Here is a 22,548-nt window from a genome sequence, read left to right as displayed (position 1 = left end):
TTAAAAGTAAAAGTAAAACTGCATTAAAAACCAAGTGGGAGGCTGTTGAGGCAAAGCGTTTATTTCCAGACCTGTGTGATGAAAGGAGTGTTGTGAAAGGAACATTTTTTTATTGATGACAGAAGTCAACAATACCCATCCTGTCACCTAATGAGAATAGGATAGAGCAGTTTTTGAAAAGTAAAATTTATTTTTCAATTAAAATATTTAACTTGGATAATCCCTAGATATGGAACATCTCGTTTGCAAGGATGTCCAGGGTGTCCTGGGTAACAATGAAAAGTAACCCACCCACATACCTAAAACAGAAAGTTTTGAATCACTGCATTCTACCTGCTATTGATACATGGTTCAGAGACACGGACGATTACAACATTTAACATAAGCATGGAGAGGACCATGCTTGGAACTATACTGACAGACAAAAAGAGGAATTGTATGAGGGGACACGTGTGAATTAGAGACATCATACTACATATGAAGAACAGTGAGATTGGACAGGCCATGTCACTGGAAGGGATGATGGCCAATGGTTAACAATCACGATGGAGTAGCAACCAGAGGAAGCAACATGTTAGAGAAGACATCCATCACCGAGATCGAGTGAGGAATCAGCTCTTGTGCACGAGCTAGATTTATTGTAAGTATGTATGTTGAACTTCTTTTTGCACCGTACGTAGCAAAACGTGCAAATTATTCGTAGGTTGTTGCAATGCAAGACCACGATACAAGGCACTAGAGTAGCTGATTTCGCCACTTAAGAGAATGCAGGTATACATAGTTCTCCCCTCTTGCGGTATTGTGAGACATTCTTTTTACGATGGTGTGTCTCGTTTGTTTTGCACCTGATAAGGTGGCACACCCTAGGTCACAACAACCCATGTCTCCCCGGGTTCCGAGACCTAGTGCAAGAGTACTAGTCGGTGTCGTGCCACCCACGTGGGCGAGGCTAAACGCTGAGGCCTTGTTCGATGCTCTGGCCGCGCTCCATGTAGAGGAGGTATTCCCGGAGACTTCGCGGCAGGAACGTTCGCTCCAGGAAGGCGGGCGAGCGTAGCCGCAGGGTGCCCATCCTCTCGCGGATCACGAGCCGGCACAGGTGCTTGAGAGGCCGCGCGTTCTCTGCAACGTTCGCACAAGCATCCGCCAGCGGATGTTATTTGCATTGGGGAAAATAAAAAAATAAAAAAGGATCGGCGATCCTGTGTGGTGGGTAAATTATGCATGGACTGCATGTTGAACTTCTTTCGCACCATACGTAGGCCAACCGTGCTAATCGGACAAAATGTGCTAAAAGATTATCGAAAAGGTACACAACCCCAAACGTAATTGCAAGCGATATCCCTAACTATGAATTGTGGAAATGCATCATACTAATGGCAGTTTTAAATCGATGCAAGTGTCGCCCATGTTTTTATTTTCATTACTTTTAACGTGACCTGTTAGTATTTAACTGTACAGCTTTTATCATTAAACCCAATTCATCCCATCAAATTATCAAATATTGGCTCATAGCCACTCAATGGCACCTGTCTGGCCATAACAACGAGCCAAGCAACACTTGCTCTCAGATCCTCAGATAGGAAAATCATTTATTTTTTGCGCTTGTTACCCCAGGAAAATCCCACCGAGTCTCACAACTCCTTTCAGGAGTATCATGCCAAGCTTTTTTGCATGAGGGGCGATGATTGCTGTGAATTTATTTTCCATTTAGTAATTTGCGGGTAATTTTAAAATTTGGCAAATCTGAACCATGATGCTGGCACACGAAGGCCTACTCTTGCAAATAACATCACGGGATCTTTAACGTCCACTTCAAATCAGATTATGCGTAATTTATGGTTAATACACTCGACAGTAGTGTTCACGGAGGCTGCTGGATTTGAACCGTGAAACTCTAACAATTCATAAACGCACTACAGCTGGGCCATGTAATCGCCCATAATAATTACTAAATTAGGAATGATAATAATTATGTAATCATAATAATCACTCATGGTGTTGAGCTGCGGTACAGTGGTTAGCACGCTGCACTATGAACGTGGCCACCCGAGTTTGATTCCCGGCCACGGTTAACGTCAGTGGTGAGTGATATCAAAGCCTCCCCTTACTGTCATCAACTCAGCGTTGTTAAGTATGGTGAAAACCCCCCATTACCGACATGGAGTGGAGAGCCCTTCATCCATTTTTGGATTGAGGTTGGTTGGAATTGATATCTTCACCGACTTGCACGATCAATAACAGAGCACGGCGGTTACACGCATGTGGTGTCATCTATTGAAGAGCCATTTCTGGGGTGGGGCCGGCGGTGGGGGATGCCGAGCAAAGCCGTAGCAATGGAGTCAACATTGGGGGGTCCAAATCTTCTAGGGGGTCTGGGGGTCCCCCCCTCCCAGAAAAAAATCTAAATTTGAAAATTAATATCCTGCCTAAAATATAAAAAAATTCACTAACACATAGGATGGACTTTTTATTTTTTACAATAATGTCTAATAGTGTTATTGTATTACATTACTCTGTTTTTTTATTTTTTACCTTTTCTTGTTTCATGGTATGTAATGGCAGAGATTAGGGATGAATAAAGTACAACCATAACCACAATAAAAAAACAGAAATCTAATATATTGGGGGGGGGGGACATTTTGAGCATATTTGAATATTATAATTACGGCCTTAGTGCCGAATGACCTCACCGAGGATGTGGGAGATCTGCTCCCACTCCGGGTGCTTGCGCAGAACGGCCTTGAGCTTCACGCAAATCGGCACGAAGTCCACGTAGTCGAGCAGCACTCGCACCACCCTGCCGGCCAGGTGTTCCACCCAGGACAGCGTCAGCATCTCGCACATCTGCGCGCCGGGGATCAAATCAAGGAACGGGAACACTGGCGAGGTGCGGTGTTTGCCTCTTGTTTTATGGCAGTCAGGTGGATGAAATTCGTTGAGGGTGATGATGGACATGACTACCCACGCACCTGCGACAGGCGCACAGACCAAGACAATAGAGTAAGGGTATTCGAGACTGCAGTGCATCGAGGAAGACCAAAAAAGGTAAATGATTATACTCACCGAGGTCATTGATAGGCTGACCTAATAACATGGTGGGGGGGGGGGGGGGGGGGTAAATTTCACACCCCTTACACCAACATTTAATAACTAAGAGTGGTCTAAATGTTTGGCTGCTCAGGTCGACTTAGACGAAGAGAACGACGAAAGGAAATATTTTCAAGACTCGACGAGAATGCCGCAGGTTGTCATTGACTAGACTAAGACTCCAACTAAAATAAAGAATGTGGACTGAATTAACACTGCTGCAAACAATGATAAAGATCCCTCTTGCAGCCTTGGCAGACTCTTGGGGCAAGAGCTATTAGCGAGTGCCTATGAAGGCCAGCAGAGCACACGAAGGGGTGGGTGGTCAACACCACGCCCGAGCGCCTTTGTCTCCCCAGTGGCGATATTTTCACACCGCACCCGGTACTCATTTGAGGCTGAGTCGACCTAATGGAGGCCCAAGGATCGGTTCAGATAATCGTCACTGGTGTTGACCGTGAGCGGGAATCGAACTCGGGTCACCGGGTTTGTAGCGCAGCGCGCTGACCGCTGCACTACCGCTGCACTACCGCTCCCCACTAACACTGCTACGTGCACGCACGCATGTTCAAAATCACACCACGTTTTTATTAGAACGCGAAATGGTGATGGTTGCCCGTGCCACCTACGCTAAAGCAGTGATTGCTGATCCCTCCCTAAACCCTAAAACTTGAGAGCAAGGGTGAAGCTGGGTGAGGGATTGTTGTTTTTTTTTTAATTTGCAAGCAGGGTCATTTTAACGCTAGGCAATAGATATGTTTTCGTTATTAGGAACTTGTGGGTTAACCATACACATAGGGAATAGAGGATTGTTGTAATTTTTGTTCTATTTTAAAAATGTTTCTGCCTCATGACCTAATGTATAACTCATCGCAAGTGACTGTTGTTTTGGTCTCATTTTGGAAAAGATTGGTCGTTTTTGTCTATTAGCCTAATTGTTACATGAGCAAATTATTTTCTTATATCATACATAGTCGAATTCTACACTGAAGATCTGTTGCGTGAATTTTATTTAAACGACGAATCTACGCACCATTACATGCCTATTCGACAGCATTGTAGTCATAAATTTTACGTGCACCTTCATATTTAACAGTGTAACAAACGTGGCTCGTACTTAACCATAAATATATTTACTTCACAATTCCACACCCCTGAGCATTTAGAGCTGTATTCTGTGTTCAGTATTGTCAGCTTGTATTGATCTGAACTGAGTGGAATCCAAACAATGATGGATTTTACGTGGCGTCATCAATGATTGTAATGAGACAATCGAACCAAAAGCCCATGAGCAGATAGTTTAATTTCAGACGGGAGCCAGGGACTCAAATCCTACATCTCAGTGATGCTACATCAGGTTCATCACATATTAATAGCACCATCCCCTGAGTCACCCAACCAAACAACCACGACACCACCCAACCACGCTCCCCATTTTTCATCGGCCCTGGTGTCCTGGAGTGTGCATAAATGCCCTTGCGATACAAGGGCCATGGACAGAGAACAGGACGACTTCAGTGGCAATCGTTGTCAGCAATCGTAACTGGCAACGCATGTACTCTGAGACACTAGCTACGACGTGGCGTGTGCAGAGTGTAAATGAGTTGACCCCTCCCCCCCTCCCTGTACGCATGCGGACTTTTTACATCCACCCCCCCCCCCACCTGCGTACGTACGCCTGACGCCCCCCCCCCCCCCCCCGAATCCTATAAAACGGGCGATATTTAATCCACGCAGAAACGATCAAGGATGAATCATATTAACGTGTTTAAGCAAACAGATTAGTCCACCGCCGGACTATCTAACTAATTTGAAGGCCAATGTAGACATTATTATCGAGGCTTCACCCTCCCCCCCCCCCCCGCCGTTTCCCATGCGTACGCACATAGTCAGTAGACCACCCAAACGCAAACGTGCGCATTTGGGTGAACCCCCACCTCCCCCCGTCCATGCGACCGTACTAAATGGATGGCCCCCAAGTGACTTGTACAGAAAGGGCGTTATAAGTGGGCCCCGCCTATCGTAAGGGAGGGTTGATGTTCGTGGATGTCTCTCCGATGCGGCCCTCGTCGGCCCCGCGTCTGGGGGGGCTCCGCCGGCCGCACCGTCTCTCGCGGCGGGCCGGTCCGACTGACCTCGGTGTCCTGGATGATAGAGGACGACCACCCGGGCAGGTCGCGGGGACCGGAGGGCCGCCTGCCCTCGGCGTCGTGCGAGCACTCGAAGCAGAGCCGCGCGTCGCAGCCAGCGTCGAGAAGCGCCCGCAGCAGCGACTCGTCCTTGAAGGCGTACTGCAGTGCCGCGGGGAAGCGCGTCGTGTTCACCACCATCTGGCAGTCGACGTTGGCGCCGTGGCGCAGCAGCAGGGCCACCGTTTCGCGGTCGCCACGGTGCATGGCCACCAGCAGCGCGTTCATGGGGTCCTGGTTGACCTTGGCGCCGGCTTGCGGTGGTAAGGGAGGAGAGGGCAATCGCACGCCGGGTTTGGTTGGAGTGTCACTCCGCGAGTAATGACTCTCAAGAGACGATATGTGGGAGTTACGTTCAAGGGTGAGCAGTACGGTACTGATATGCTGAGCATTGGGAACCGGTGGGGCAGCCCACCAGCATTCATTCAAGCAAGATCGACTCTGCTGATGAGATGCTGTGTGGAATCCGGTCCACAAGTTTGCTTGCACAGTGGTTGTATCGATGCCGCTGAATTTTACGCACTCCCAAGAAGGCCGTGCGATCAATGGGTTGCGTAAGAAATACTTTTAGGTTTTGCATAAGGAGACAGATTATATGAAGACGACATGTTGTCCTCTTGTCTAGCTTGACACGACTGCAAGCAACTGGTTGCGTGCAACCGATTGCGTGAGACCTCCACATATAAGCGATTCAGATGCGTTGCAAAACGAGCTGCGTGCAACTGATCGCTTAGGTGCGGTCCTGGATTGCCTTTACTAAACCAAACTTTTACCAGGTAAGGCCCACTGAACTATATTGGCCTTTTTCAGAAGCGACCTGGCCACAAATGATAGCTCAACAGAGTGGCGTATCAGTGGCAATGGTATCGCAGCCAAATACTCTCAACCCACGTTTCTAAATGTGGAGGGGATAAACCGGAAAAAAAATCCACGTGACCACGGGGAGAGGGAGACCACACACTCCAAATGTACAGCAGCAGCGCGCGTCAGGTACGGGATCGAACCCACGACCTCCCGCATACCAGGCGAGGGAGTTAACATCTCGCCACCGTGGTGGCCTAACGGGAGGCAATGGGCTGTGGGGCGAGGCACCGTTGAGCAGCAGCTTGGTGGCCTCCATGTCGCCGTTGCACACGGCGAAGAAGAGCGCCGAGCGGCGGTTGTCGGTGTAGTTCACGGCGACGTGGTCGGCCAGCAGGAAGTCGGGGTCGTAGCCACTCTCCAGCAGCACCTTCAGGCAGTCGACTCGGCCGCCGGCGACGGCCGAGTGCAGCGGACTCACGCCGCTCCGCTCCACCGCGCGCTCCCGCGTCTCCAGCAGCAGCTGCTTCACCGCCCTGAGCGACACCCAAACACGACCCCGGCAGGGTCACCGAGTGGGCGATCGTTCCAGCAACTCGGAGGAGAGTTCAAGGTGGGGAGTTTTGGATGCTGCCTGCTGCCGCCGCAGTGTCAGAGTTGGCGCGCACCGGACTTGCAAATCCGAAGGTCGCCCCGGCTCGCTCAACCGTGCTGGGAGCTTCTCCGGGAACTGGATTGAAGCTGCCAGCACGTGGAGCGAAATAACACGCGGTGCGACCCGAATGCACATTGGAGAGATTTGTGGTCTACTCTTCGAATGGCCACTCTGGAGAATTCGCCACGAGGCCGAGCAAGCGGATTGGCGTATTTTGCTCAAATTTTGTGGCCGTGCAACGTGGTCATTGAGAGAGACAAGAGGACAAAAAGTGCCCAAGCTAGGGCATGTTTGCAACGAGACTTGAGAGACAGGAATAGGAATACGTGGATTTGAGAACATACTCAAGTTGTATACGTGACATTGACTTGTCAAGGAAAACAGGTGGGCTTGGAGAGGACAACGCAAGAGGGGAGGATGGAAAGTGGTCAAGACAAACGACAGTCTGGCAGTCAAAGGAGGGAACGTGTGTGAAAAGAGGTCTGCTGAGTTAAGGTGGGGTAGGCTTCATTCAGCAGTAGATAGATTATGCATTGCTCTTACACATAGGGGGTACGAACCAGAGCAGAACGCATGATAGAAAGAAAAGCAGATCGTATTGTAACTAATTTCGTTTAGCATGTATGTATGTTGAACTCTTTCGCATTGTGTACGTAGCCAATCGTGCTAATCAGAGGTGAAGGACAACAAGCCAAATACAACAATAAGTTCGAAAGAAATGAGGCTTCAATCTATGTTTAAAAGTACATAGCTCCAGTGGCTTCCTAATATCGGAAGGAAGAGCGTTCCAGACGGCCACGGAAGCGCATCCGAAAGCGCGCTGCTGCAAGGATGACCGGAGTTCACGTGACGGTCTACGCTCCTTAACGAGATCAGCAAGCCACTGAGCATGTGCGCGAAGTTTGTCGAACATTGACTGTGGGGCCGCTTCTGAGTTTGTGCACCGCCTGTCCCCTTCAAACGCGGTCACGCGTGCCCGCCCCCCCCCCCCCCACCATGCACAGACCGGACGTGGCCCTTGAAAGCGGCGCGGTGGATGGGCAGGTGGCCCGTGGCGTTGGGGATGTTGGGGTTCGCTCCGTGCTGAAGCAGCAACGTGATGCAGTCGATGTGGCCGTGGCTGCTCGCCTCGTACAGCACCGTGGCGGCGTCCTCCGCCTGAGCGAGGACGTTCGCGCCTGGGAGGAGGGAGGGAGGGAGGGAGACGCGAGCTCGCAGAGCCGGGGGTGGGCAACCTATGGCGCACGGGTCATAGGTTCATCCATGCAGCCCGTGAAACCTACCACCTCAAAAAGGGCCCACCGATCTGGCACTAGAGGGGGACTCTTTTTTGGCCCCGTGATTTTGTTCGCCGCTTTGAAATGGCCCGCAAATTATATCCCGTCACCGCAAGCATCTCAGCAGCACTGAGCGGGTACTAGAGGGGAATGCTTTCGACCCGCCAACACTGCGTTTCTGATTTTAGTACGCGCAGTCATTTGTCACTACGGGGGCCTCTTGTACGTTCAACTTATATCGCACCGTACGTAGCCAAGTGCGCGGGGGAAGGACAACTAAATACAAACATCAGTTCTCAAGAAATGAATTCATTCTCGACAAGTGGAATGACCAGAAGTGACTGAGGCGTGTGCGTTAATGAGTGGCCCCGCCAAAGAAATTTGAAAGTCCTTTCTAGATTTAAAGCTTTCGTGACTGCTAGGATCCATACTCTTTGGTTCTATTGGGTAAAGTCACGTAGGTGAAAATAAAATAGCAAAAAATCACGACGTTTCGGCCACAACACAAGCGCTTGTGTTGTGGCCGAAACGTTGTGAAAGTCTTATTTAGGTCCCATGAAGCAAAAGGTTCTCCACCTGTGTTAAAGACCCATGCCTGACTGAATACATGCAGTACGCCTCAGCAGGTTTTTTTTTTACAATTGTCAGGGATCCAATATAATTGATTTTATAATTTACTTAATTTCTTGACACAAGGCCTTTGTAAGATATCATGCACAGGTGAAAGTACTCTTAGGCATCTTGCAATGTATCGATTACAAACATAGCCTCAAACCTTGCCGATGCTTTTGCTAATGAGAGATGCATTGACTTGTGTATATGAAGTGATTGATTTCGATTTGTATATTTTTCTCTTCGAATTTAGTCAAGAAGTTCACTTAAATCCTGCAATCAAGGAAAGCAAATCATGTACTGTATGCACATGCATGGCTTTTCTAACAGTTTTCAACGTGAAATTGTGTGATCAGCTGTTACTTGTGCTTCAAGGTAAACGCAGCACCGGCCTGCAAGCGGACACTAGTCTGCCGGCAGGGAGCAATGTTGCTTCCCAAACATTGTGAGTCATTTGTGGGTTCAATAATTTATTATTCTTGGCGAACTTCGACGCCTAATGGCTATTTATAAATAAACAGAGGTCTCCGATTGTAAGAATAAGGGTTGAACGGGATAACAGAAAGGAGCCGTTAGAGGGAATGGACAGGGATTGGCGTTTGGAGGAAGATACAAGCAGGTATACAAGAACGAATCCTAGGGATCCCTTATTGTGTAAGTCTTTTAGTCGGGTAGTTATTGCGAGAAGTCCTTAAATATGAGTGTCTCTTCTTATTACTTTATCGTCGGAGTCGTTACACTCGATCTTTCACGTCCACGAACGAAGCAGATGACGCGTATTCATGGTTAATAATACACACCGCAGTATTAACCAAGGGCGGTCCGCCGTAACCCCAACCGCGAACCTCTGCAACAAAGCGGCCCTCAAAGCTCGCTCCGGCGCTCCGGCGCTGCCGCTCGCCCTCGTCTCGCCAGCGGCGGCGGCGGCTCGAAGCCCCCGGGGGCTCACCGCGATCCAGCAGCAGCCTCAGGACGTCCGCGTGCCCGTGCTGCGCCGCTATGGCCAGCGCCGTGAAGCCAAAGGCCGTCTTCTGGTCCACGTAGGCGCGGTTGCGCAGCAGCAGCGCGGCGAAGTCGCGACGGCCCAGGCGCGCGGCCTCGTGCAGCGCCGTCCAGCGGTTGTGGTGCCCGTGGTTGACGTTGGCTCCGTAGCGCAGCAGCAACTCGGCCGCCGGCAGCGAGCCGCGCTTGACGGCTGCATCCACCGCGGCGTTTGAACGGGGCAAAGCGTCAAGATGCTCCATCATCACCATCAGCACCGCCGCCGCCGCGATCCATGTGGGCAGATAGCCCATAGGCGTCCACTGCACATTGCCTCTGTCTTGTGCCAATACTGTTTGCTCAGGTACAATATGGGACCTTGCTTTGCCAGTATCAAAATATAACAATAGGTTTTACCCTTTCTGGCTATAAAACAGGTGTTAAGGTGATAAAGAAAGCTGTCTCTGGTGTGGATCAATCAGTTTCAAAGACAATGCATTTCTTATCGGAGCATACATTTTGACTTATATCTTATCGGAGCATGTTTTTTTGTTTGCATGTTCACCACAGGTACTGTGTGTGGTTCATGCAGACAGAATTCCTTGACAAAGGATTCTGTTTGGTGTTTTAACACCTTAACACCTGTTTTATTGCCAGAACCGGTAAAACCCATTGTTATATGCTCAGGTAGTGCATATATTTCAGGTAGTGCATATATTTCAGGTAGTGCATATATTTCAGGTAGTGCATATATTTCTGGTAGTGCATATATTTCTGGCACCAATCTCTAATGTCGTCATCAAGCCATTCTCCGTTAGGTCTTCCTCTCTTTCCGGTTCATTTCATTTTTCCGAACAACACACTGTGAGACACTGGAAGAGCACAATCTGGTGACAATTCTAGATTTAAGCAAATTAAACGCAGGTTATATGTTGCGTTTAGGCTCATTGAGTAACCTTCCTCCCTCTCTCTCTCTCCGCCACCCCAACATGGAATAAAATTCACTCTGGCAAAGAGTAAACTCTGACGTAATACTGCCAAAGAGTGCGTAAACTTGCGGTTGTCATTGATCCCCGAGCCCTCGTTCTCTCCTCACACATCTCAATACTGCGAGAGCTCATGCCTCAGTCTGCACAACACATCCGTGCCTTCAACACATGCCAACTCGACTCTTGCAACTCTTTCCTCTACGGCCTACCCATCTCCAAACTCCAGATGATCAAAAAGTGCCACGGCCAAATGTTTCACGAGTGCATGAGACCCTCAGAGTCAGAATCTTTATTTATCCTGAAAAAATCCGATGAGATATGAAGCTTTTTTTCCACATACGTCTCGACCCCAATCACCCCAATCATTCCAATCCTGGATCAATTTCAAGATCACTCTCAACGTCTTCAAGATCCACCTCCATCGACCCGTCGTCCCTGCCTACCTCTTTTCTTCCATCTGAAAATGAAAGGGTACTTGACAAGAAACAAATCGACTCTTGATAATTGTAAAGCGGTGGTTCTCAGAATGTGGACCCCGGTGTCACCAGTGGGTCCACGACGGTGCTCTAGTCTAGACGGTCCACGGTGGCTGTGATGCAAATGCAGGTTGGTCCGGAAATAATGACAATGTTTAGACCGTTTGTTTCTGTCGTGAATTTATAAACTTTTATTATATTTAATTTTAAAAAATGTGAGTTACGTTAACCACCATGATTATAGCGCCCTAAGCCTAAGATCTACCCCCACCCCCCCCCCCCCCCAAAAAAAAAGAAGCCTTATAGCTGCGTTAAAAAAAAAGTTTCTTAAGGTATTTTCTAAAGACCTGTTTTGCCTGGCCTGCACTTCCCATGTACGAGCAGTGGACTCTGGACTTTGTAATATTTCTATTTCCTAACTTCGTGCATGGCACACTGAGATCCCTGGATGAATTGCGCCTTATAAATGTTGCTATTATAATTATGTTGCGATAATATGAATACTTTGTGGTACTGGTGTTGAGAGAGAGAGAAGTGAATGCGTTTTGTCACCAGGAAGTGGGGGGGGTAGGGCCTGAGTGGCCCACGGAAATGTTTGCTTCAGCGCAGTGGTCCGCGGGCCAAAAACGTTTGAGAACCACTGCTTGAGAACGATCAACGTCACATCGCCGTGGTGTGTCACCCAGTGTCTCGCGGGACAACGTGCCGGAGCGTTTGCTCGAGGGCATGCCAATGGCTGTTAACCCGTGCTCCGCACCTGTCGAATTTAAATGAAATTAAAAAAAAAACCGGCACCGAAATCAGAGCTGGCGATCTCGTGAATTAAACCAGCAATGTCTCTCTGCACGTTGAGCTAATTATACGACGAAGATCCCCCGATGGGCGCTGTAAAAACACGCGATCGCATGTGCTGTCACAACAGACAAAAAGGCAAACTCTGCTCGCCCGGTTGCGAAGACTTAGTTAGCCTTGACCTCATCGTTGCAATGTTTCGTTGTATCGGCGGCGCATATTTGCCCGATCTATGTTGACACGAGGCAGCTGTGTCGGCAGGGGTATGAAACCGCAATGAGAACAGCATGCCTTATTTTGGACGGTGGATGGAATGTGTACAGCGAGCCAGAGCTATTGCGCCCTCCCTCTCTCCACGTGGAGACACACGGACAATACATAAACCGCGTGGCTGCTGTCATCACAACGTGCGGCATCGGCTCGCCACGTGAGCCTGGAAGTTCGTGGAGAGAACGAGGACGTTCGGTGACGATGGCGTGAAGTGTCTCGACCAGTGGTGCCCCACCTTTTGCTTGTCGTGTACAAACCCAACTGCTAACCCCATCAACTCTCAGCGTACCCCTATCGTCGTAGACTGGAAATAGTTAAATGTAATATCACAGGCTAATTAAATGCACGATGTGTAATTCACAAATAATCTTTAGTCAGAATCTTTATCGTGGAGAAATCCGATGAGCTATGAAGGTCTTTTTCACAGATGTCACACAAAATACATTCGGTTATTTCTTTATATCAACAAAACATTGCCCACATGTTTTGTTTAATTAATTGGCATGTTTTATTTACGTGACAAACTTTACTAAATTGGCTGTGTCGGGTGGTGGCGGGTTTAACGACACACATTTTTCTGCAATCTTACCCAAAAAACCTCTATCATGCATAATATTGGTCGCGAAAGCATACTGCGTGTTAAACTAATTCACCATTCGGTGCATGGTCTCGCGTGCCCGCTAAAGATGTCACACGTACCCCCAGGTGAACGGGTCGGTACGGACTTGGAAAGACTGCTAGACCAAAGCCAACATCACAAACTAAAACTGAAACAGTTTCCACACCGAACCAAGAGGTGGTATAGCACGCAAACACAGCAGCGGGCAGCTGATCACTGCGCTCTCAGGGACCCTGTTTTGGTGATGGCTAACACAACTTTTATATGCAGACGGCTACATATAAAACACAAAATGTTGTACATTTGCTATTTGCACCGTTCTAATAGCACAAGGACGCTGTGTTTCACAGACGGTTGTAGTCTGCCAGTAGAGGGTAATGTTTTCTACGTTGGGGTTACCCAAATTAAGTTATTTGTGGGTTTTTTTTTTTAATCGAGTACTGGCAAATGTGGACCTTCATTCCAGCACGCATGGCTTTCTCTCTTCTTAGTCTTGTCAAATACAACAATAAAAGCACGCCACATAAAATGTAGTGATATAACCCTTTTGAGATGCTGAGAGGTTAAGTATGTTTGTGGGATTCCGCTGAAATGCACACTGCAAACTAGAGAAAAAGATGTCATTTTTAAAAATATTAAATAGCAGATATGGACCATGAGACACCATGCCAGATTTGGTAGGCCTTCAGCAGTGGATAGATAACGGATGATGTGAGAAAAACAATGGCAAACTGGTTCTGATTTGTGGCAGTGGCTGCTGCCACACGATTGTAAATCTCTCGACGTCTGAAGCACCCTCCCATATGTATGTTGAACTTCTTTTGCACCGTACACAGCCGCCCGTGCTAATCGGACTTGCCAACCGTGCAATGTCGGAGCCAACCGTGCAATGACAGTGGCATTGTCTCCATACCAGCGTAGAGTGGAGTTTCTTCGTTTCCACACGGCTTATTGGCATCGAAGCCCCTCTCCAGCATCAGACGCACGATCTCCGTGTGTCCACCTTTTATGGCGAGGGACAGGGCAGTGTCTCCGTCGGAGGTTGTCTGCTCCCAGATGCTGTACGGACACGCTGCAATACGTAACAGCGCCAGAGATTCAGATGGCACGGCCAATCAACAGCACGCCACCTACACGACTTGTCGCCCAAGAGCATCGCTCGTGAAATGCATTGACATGGGGATGTTTACGGTGGCGTGATTATGTTAACATTGTTTAATTAGAGTCGAGACGATCGATTCTATCTAAATATCCTATTTATACAATTATAATAACAGTCATGACAATGAGTACATTTAGTGTTCACGCCATTATGAAACAAGGTTGACACGAAAGCGCTATGCTTCATAGACGAGTGTAGCTTGCCAGTAGGGGGCAGTGTTGCAACGTGGTTTTCACTAATTTAAGTAAATTACAGTTGATTAAAAAAATTCACAATGATGCCAGCACTAACGTTGTTCTCTTTAAAACATATATATGAAAAGTCATTGGATCTTTACTGTCTACCTTGAAGCAGATGGCGCATATCCTTTGTGAATACTGCACACCCACAGTATTAACCAGGGTGACCGCCTGTCTCGAACCGCGAACCTCCGCAACAAGTGGCAAACACGCGCCGGCCCGGCCACCTCACCGTCACTTTTCATAGAGAAAACCCAAGAACAATAAAGAGATACAGCCGTGACGGAATGTCAATAGTATCGACAATTTGTTCCACATTGGTCCAATATTGCCTTGGTGAATCACAAAAAAAATACAATACTACAGCAGTTTATTTGTATATGTATTTATATGTATTTATCGCTATAACAGATATGGCTGTTAGATGTATTATATTGATACAGCAATTTTGCTGTGACGGTTTCCACCTGAAGACGGAAGCTTGTGTTGCCTCCGAAACGTCGTGATTTAATTTAGTTGTTTTCATTTATTTTATTTTACCCACGTGACTTAACCCAAAAACCAAAAGAGTATGAATCCTTGCAGTCACGAAAGCTTAAAATCTAGAATGTATTATATTTTATCACTCCTTCCTTTGACCGATTTCAGCTTTCATTATATTTAGCTCGGGAAAAGAAAATTAATGTACTCGTTTCACCATGCATCCTTTCTGAATAATGTGTGATCTGTTACTTAGCAAATAAAAAAAACTATTAATGAGCACCCGATGACACTGTCGTCAAAAAAGGCTCGAGTCATATTAAGCAAACAAATTCTTGGTTCTTTCGGTAAAGTCACGTTGAAGGGAAACAATAAAATAATAATATATATAAAACAATAAAATTCTCACGACGTTTCGACCATAACACAAACAGTCATTATCAGGTGATCATCAGGTGATGATGACTGTTTGCGTTACAGTCGAAACGTCGTGAGAATTTTATTGTTTTATATATATATTATTATTGTATCGCTTCCCTTCAACGTGACTTTACCGAAAGAACCAAGAATATGAATCACTGCAGTCACGAAAGCTTTAAATCAACATTTAAGCAAACACCTTGCGCTACGCGTCTGTCTCGTCGTATTTTGTGTGGACTTTAAAAAAAAATCGAGAAAACGAAGACAAGCATTTCAGGTTGTTACTACACTTCAAGGGGAGCGTTGATTAATTAATTTGTAATTGAAGCGTATTTTCGCTGGTATTTATCAGGATTGAGATTGCTTTCATTCTTTGGACATGTAAGAATGTGCATGCATTCCTTTTCCTCCACGTTGCTGTAGGATAAAATATACGGTACATAAGAATGTGCCGATATAATTATATGGGAACTGCGTTTTAGTCATAGCTGTTAAATGTAAGCAGTAAATTCCCCTATATTAAATTAATACCTTAAAAATGAGCTTGAACACGTTTCACTCTCTGTAACCGAGAGCGGATGTTTAAAATGAAAAGTAGAGTCTTGACTTAAAGCTTTCGTGACTGCAGGAATTTATATTCTTTGCGGCTTTTGTTAAAGTCACGTAGATAGGTTAAAAGAAAATAGAAAAAATAACCAAAAACTACCACGTTTCGATCACAACACAAGCGATCGTCTTTCCTCCTCGGTGTGGAAACTGTTTCAGTTTTAGTTTGTGATGTTGGCTTTGGTCTAGCAGTCTTTCCAAGTCCGTACCGACCCGTTCACCTGGCGGTACGTGTGACATCTTTAGCGGGCACGCGAGACCATGCACCTAATGGTGAATTAGTTTAACACGCAGTATGCTTTCGCGACCAATATTATGCATGATAGAGTGTTTTTTGGGTTAGATTGCAGAAAAATGTGTGTCGTTAAACCCGCCACCACCCGACACAGCCAATTTAGTAAGGTTTGTTGTGATCGAAACGTCGTAATTTTTTTGTTATCTTTTTGTTCTTTTCGTTGAACCTATCTACGTAACTTTTCCGAAAGACCCAAAGAATATTAAAACGAGAGTGTTGTGACAGGTGGCTTGATAGTTCCACCTCTTTGTTATTGTTACAGCTATCGGATTTTGTGTATCTACATTTAATTCATTTCGCACCGTACGTAGCCAACCTCGCTCATCGGTGGAGGGTGCAGGTGGTGGGATTCACAGGAGGATACAACAGAACTGACTTGTTTCCCATGAATTCAAAGTGTTCTTGGAATGTATGTAAGTATGTACGTCGAACATCTTTCGCACCAGTACGTGGTTTGATGTTTCCATCTCTTGTTGTTCTGTTACAGCTATCGGATTGCGTGCGTGCGTTGAACTTCGTCCGCACCGTACGTAGCCGACCGCGCTGTTCGACGGGAGGTGTGCAGGCGGTGAGGCGAGTTTACCGTCGACCACGGCTCTCAGGATCTCGGCGTCTCCTTGAGCGGCTGCCCTGTGCAGGACGCTCCAACCGTCCTCGTCCCATTCACACGGAGCCCTGCTGTGCCTCAAGAGGCCCTTCACGCCGTCCAGCTCGCCTGCAGGCGAGGCAACGTGCGATGGTTACCACGCCGTTCTCGAGGGATGCGTTCCGGAGATGCTCGCGAATAGCAAATGTTGCGGATAATGAATTCCCTTAGATCAATAATATAAATGCGCTATTCAATACACGAACGTTATCATGACACAAATAAAATGTGGTTATAATAAACATAAATACATATAAATACGAAAGCAGAAAACTTAATTTATAAATGAACTTATTACTTTATCTCTCATCACTTTTTTCGCATCACATTCTCTCTCGTTACTTTGTTTTGTCATTTCCTCTCTCTCTCTTGAGGCAGTCGTGCAGAGTCCCAAATGCTATTCGCGGACACCCTAAATCGCGAATAGCAAGTTCGTGGATAACGAGGGAACACTTTATTACGACACAAGGCTGTGCAAATCTGGTAGGTGGGCATGCACAGCTGCATCGATTCATTGAGCATTGGGCTCATGATACGTGTGTAGAATTTTAGCCGGCACCGTTGCGATCCGAGGTTTGAATTCCGGAAGCTACCTGCGATTAAACGGGACTCTCATGTGCAGGGTGTTAATAGTCTCAGCTCGGTCACCAAAGACAAAATAATCATCACTGGAACATTTTATTGCTTGGTTTTATTGTCGTGCGACAAACATTACTCTTAGTGGCAGAGTGGGTGGGAAAGTGCTGCCCCCTATTATGTGGATAAGAGATCAATTAAGGGGTCTCAGATTTAGCTTTGTCATATCGGCTTTTGTGTGCCGTTCTCTAACAAGAAAGGGTTGCAGTTGTGCGAAAGATCCGAATGGAATCTTTGCCTCATGACATTACGCCAATGGCGCAATGAAGATAATGTTTGGGAAACATTTTTGTGAATAATAAATTATTTACATTATTTGCTAAATATATGCCAACATTTATATGAGTGAATGTGACAGAACAAATTGGCCTGAACCCCCCCCCCCCCCAATACAAATGATGCATTAAAAACAAGATGTCAAAAGAGTTGATTCCTGAATTAAATTATGACTCCTCACGCCAAGTCGTGCAATTGCTGGGCCGTGGTGAATCATTGCCTGCCTAATGGAAGGTGGGTTGCCATGGTAGCTCGTGTTGTTCTTCTTCGTCGTGTCTCCTGTACAACCTACATCGTCTTTTCCCAATATTCTGCACAGGCCACCGCGTCTGGTGTTGGCATTGCCACATCTTGAGGAGTGCATTGTGGCGCTGCAGGGCATCTCCCAAGATGATCCATGGTTTGCTTCTCCTGACAAGCACATTGTTTGGTTGTGCAAAAACCACCCCCCCCCCCCCCCCATGATTTCATTGCATCTGCCGAATCCCACTCTCAGTCTGTTTTTAGGCTCTGCCATGTGAGCCATTAGGGATTGGAGCCAGATGCGAGCTCCTCACTGGGGATGATTCCTCGCCGGCTTTATTCAGCGGTTTTGTCACTTGATTGTTCCCAGATTCCGGTGATGTGGTCAGTGGTACGGTGGAGCAAAACAAGCTGTTTATCGATGAGAGACGACGGTGATGCTGGCTGATGGCTATGTTGCGGCTCGTGTCAAGGCAATGCGAGATACCTGAGCCTGCACCGCTGAGACGCTGGGTTTGAATTCTTGACTCCGGGCCAAAATTAAATCAGGCTCGCCATGGACTGTACAAACAAACTTCTCGTATCAAGTTATTAGTGTTTAGTTGTCCAACTTTGACGCTGGCACAGCCCTCTCAAGAGTGAAATTACATTGAATGTTTTCACACTTTGTTTTCCTGCCATTGTATATTTGAGATCCTATCTTTTACAGTCTCTGCAAAGGAGCCATTTTAATTCCAAGGGAGTATTATGATCACAATCGATGGATCGAACATATACAGGGTTTGTATGAGGCCTTATTATATATTATTAACGCATTGCTAATATGCATTGGAAACTTCCAAAAATACTCTTTTTTTAATTCATATTTTCCGACGGATGGTAGATTTCCAATGATAAACACACTGGCCTGAAGTTACAGGTCGTATGATGCGTCCTTAATTTACAGAGCCTACGATTGGAATTTCACAGAGTTGGCCATTCTTACTTTGGGAGACTACAAAGAGCTGCCCATGTTGGTGGAGGGTAGGGGTCTCAAGCTAATAACACGGTGTGCATCTCGGAGGCTCTGGGGAGGGGGCGCAACTATTGGGGGGTACATGGCAGCGTTATGTGACACATAGGGGCCCAGTCCGGCCACAAGGGGGGGGGGGGCCCGAATGAACAGATAAACAAGTACAAAAAAACGTGAGAACATTTTTTTTCCCAAAAACAATTAACCACAAATGCCCAAAAAATTGTTACAAATATAAAAAAATGATTCCGAAAAAAAACATTGTGTTCAATATAATAGCGCTGCTGGTGTTTGTTAATGAACACCAGGCTTCCTTGCTAACTGACGTGTGCACGAAAGCAAGACGCATAACTTCATTGTGAGCATCGTAGCTTTAAATATATTTTTTATTGATACTGTCACTGCGAGACTGTCTTCCTCTAAACCCAACACACGGTGCAATTAAAAAAAGTGTTTGTAGTTATAGCCTAACATAGTATTGTTAACGGGCTAAACACATCCGTGGCTATTTCCGTACAAGTGAGTCGGGAGAAAGAAGGGGGAGGGGGGGGGTCCAGAGTCGTTTCTTGCATGTACCCCCCCTCTCCCCCCCGTTGAACGAGGCAGTTGCGTCCCTGACACTGGGCTGGAGTGAGTCCTGGATGCCACCGCAGTTGGTTATCTAAGAATGGATCCCACCCTCTTTTCGAATTCTGCCTCCTCTCCATTGAGTCTGTACCCCAGTCGGTCCACGCAAACGAACTCCGACTCGCTTCTGAATTGTCAGGTCAAGTGCCGTTCAGGAATTTAAATTGGATGCCACAACCACCCCCCCCCCCCCCCTTTTAAAGTTGAGTGGTGGGGGGGGGGGGCAGTGACTTCCAGATCGGTCTCCAATGAGAGTCTGCGATGGGGTTGAGACTCGTTTAAAGCGCTCGCACTTTGTGCACGAACAAAGAGTTGGCTTTCAATCATTACTCGGGGGCAATGTGCAACCGGAAAGCAGAAAAGGGGATTTCTCACGAGAAAAGTCTTGTTTTTTATGTTACCTTTGGTGATGGCTTCGGTCAGCTTTACAAACAAATCTGAATTGGTACAGCTGTGAAACACAAAAATTACGCAACAACAACAAAAAACACGCAATTAAAGCGGTACTCATATCCCAATGCCATTTAGCCTTGATGACATTTTTTTTTGCAAACGCGTAGGATGTACATGCGTGCATGCATTCAACAAACTATGCACACACCAAGGTTACATACGCGAGCAGTTGTGCCTCCTTGCGTAAGCTGCACAACAAATTCGTACGGAAACGCGGCTGGCTCTTAGCTGCGGTGCAATAGCATCGGGGGCATACACCAACACTGCAGTGCAACGTCTCTCGACTCTGCCGTACGTGCTCTCGCCCGCGTCTGAAGATTTGCGCTCGTACGACGCGAACATCTCCTGCAGGCTCATCTGGAGGGCAAGTTCGGTCATCTCCTCCTCTGACATTTCATCCATGTAGCTGATTGCTCCTGAAAGGCACGTGGCGCAGGAGGTCGGGTTCCCACAAGGGTCGCTTTAAAAAAAAAACCTGTTCAGCAGTTAATGTGCGTATGTGTGTTGAGCTTGTTTCGCACCGTACGTAGCCAACCGTGCTAATAGCAGATGCTGGGGAAGGACAACAAACTAAACACAAACAAGCAGTTCTAAAGAATTGAGTTTTCAATCGAGATTTAAAAGTGCCGTAGCTCCAGCAGCTTCCTAAAATCGGAAGGAGGAGCGTTCCAGACGGCCGCAGAAGTACATGTGTAAGTGCGCGATGCAGTGACGACAGTCTTTTGTTCGATGGTTAACCAAAAGCCGCTGCGAGGATAGCCGGAGATTGCGCGATGGTTTATGCTCCCAAACGATATCAGCAAGGTATTTGTTATTCATTTGTGGCAAAAAACAAACTTTTGTGTAATGAGTGCAACATTATAATGATTTTTGTTTGGCAACCAAAAGCTAATGCAGCTGGGCGAGCCTCGGACGTACATGGTCGGATCTTGCAGTGCCCCGTCATGACACGTGCCAGGCCATCGACGTGTTTGGATGGGTTACGTTGATAGCGTTGGATGATAACCTGGCCCTGGAAGATGACCCAATCGGGAGTCCTCAAGGGAAAGCTGAAGCCCCTCATTCATTCCACGCAAGCAATGGAGTTGTTTTGGCAAATGTGGGAGATGATGTTGCAAAAACGGCCAAATTCTCTTGTTGCGTTACTGCAGTTCATTCATTCACACGGCATCACATAATTGATCTACAAACTAATGATTACTGTTTTAACATGTTTTTTTTTTTTTGCACGGTGCGACCTAGATATGAACACATATCGTAACACAGTGTACTGTGTAACCTGTATTTTAGGCAACTTTTAAAAAAGAAAATAAAAAAGTATTTTACCAGGTAAAACCCACTGAGCTATATAGCTCTTTTTTAAAATGTCCTGGCCACAAATGATAGCTCAAAGGAGTGGCTTATCATGTGGAAATTCATCGCAGCTCGTTATTCTAAACGCATGTTTCTAAACGTGGAGGGAAAAAAACGGAGGACCTGGAGCAAAATCCAGGCGACCACGGGGAGGACACATATACGCGATCGGGGTCGAACCCACGACCTCCTGTATGCCACGTGAGGTAGTTACCATCTCGCCACCGTGGCGACTAAATAAAAAAACTGGCTATTTTTTTACGTGAGGTATCTGGCTCAACGCTAATGGGGTCATTTATTCTTGAATGCAATCTTACAGAAGGCCGTGGCAGTGTCCTGACGCCATCACTCGAATCTCAGGGACACACGCTTCACTTGCCTGCTGACACGCGCCTTGATTGCAGAGCCATTGTACAGGTGACACGTGCCTCAATTGCTTAGGCTTCAACCCACGCAATGTGGATGCGCATCTGCTGCTGTCCGACATTCGTGTTCCAAATACGGCCAGAAATAAATGAAAGAAAAACCCCCATGAAAGTGGGGGGTTTTATAATTGCGATTGTCCAGCAGCATACGAAAACCTCGGATCTTGGAAACTTACGACGTGGGGAACAAATGCAACAAAATGCAGTACAAAGGCTTTACAGTATTTCGATTTTTCATGTCAATTACTCCATGTCCTCGTATTTGGTAGGCAATGCACATTTCCGTTAGCATTTGACCGATTTGGATGTTCCAGCTGTTCTATATACACACACACACATCGAATGCTGCAATACAACTTTAAAGCATTCGAATAAAGGGAGGTGAACATAAAGGAAGGCTGCTAACTAGTAGGGTCACACATTTAATACGCGATAGCATGTACAATTAATGTTTTCAGATATAGACAACACAGTGTGTTAAGCATGGTCAAATAAGCTGTCTTGTTATGTCAAGACGTTGAGGTGACGTAGATAAATACTTCACACGATAAAAAAAGATAATAAGTAGCATAGCATTTGTACCATGCAGGATTCACAGGAGGATACAACAGAACTGGATTGTTTCCCTTAAATTCAAACTGTTTTCGGAATGAATGAATGTATGTATGCACGTTGAACACCTTTCGTACCAGTACGCAGCCAACCGTTGTCAATCGGAGGTGCCGGGGGGAAGGCGAACAAACGAACGCGCATCGTTTGGATTGTGTGTGGCACGATACCTTCCAAGCCAGACCGTCCGTGTTGACCTCTGCTCACAGGGGCTCACGGGGAGCGAGAAGCTATCGTCTCGGTCGCTGCGTGTATCACGAAGGATGACATACAACTCAGCGCCACAGCCACACGTCGCTATCCATAAGCGTCCAG

At 46.8% G+C, this 22,548-nt stretch overlaps 1 protein-coding gene across 3 annotated transcripts; it reads right to left on the bottom strand.

Moving 5' to 3' along the window:
- Window positions 1–45: 45 nt before the first annotated feature.
- Window positions 46–22,539, bottom strand: LOC116942364 (ankyrin repeat and SOCS box protein 15-like). Of its 3 annotated transcripts, none has more exons than XM_032954168.2 (11): window positions 22,404–22,539; window positions 20,142–20,262; window positions 19,795–19,844; window positions 16,537–16,668; window positions 13,665–13,823; window positions 9,574–9,819; window positions 7,742–7,913; window positions 6,372–6,616; window positions 5,226–5,533; window positions 2,694–2,847; window positions 46–1,122 (listed from the first exon to the last, which is right to left on the bottom strand). In XM_032954168.2, the coding sequence occupies exons 2-11, from the start codon at window positions 20,246–20,248 to the stop codon at window positions 950–952; spliced, it is 1,746 nt and encodes a 581-aa protein (XP_032810059.2). In that variant the 5' UTR covers window positions 20,249–20,262; window positions 22,404–22,539; the 3' UTR covers window positions 46–949. The 3 variants fall into 3 exon arrangements, with proteins under 3 accessions (XP_032810059.2, XP_032810058.2, XP_032810061.2); XM_032954167.2 differs by having other exon boundaries at window positions 22,314–22,519; XM_032954170.2 differs by lacking the exons at window positions 19,795–19,844; window positions 20,142–20,262; window positions 22,404–22,539 and adding an exon at window positions 14,258–14,389 and having other exon boundaries at window positions 16,537–16,651.
- Between the last annotated feature and the right edge of the window lie 9 nt (window positions 22,540–22,548).

The sequence above is a fragment of the Petromyzon marinus genome, chromosome 14, assembly GCF_048934315.1.
Source record: "Petromyzon marinus isolate PM22_M1 ecotype Great Lakes invasive population chromosome 14, UKy_Petmar_22M1.pri1.0, whole genome shotgun sequence".
In the NCBI taxonomy this organism is placed as follows: domain Eukaryota; kingdom Metazoa; phylum Chordata; class Hyperoartia; order Petromyzontiformes; family Petromyzontidae; genus Petromyzon; species Petromyzon marinus.
The sequence above is the reverse complement of the archived record's forward strand: the minus strand, read 5'-3'. Positions and strand labels throughout refer to the sequence as shown.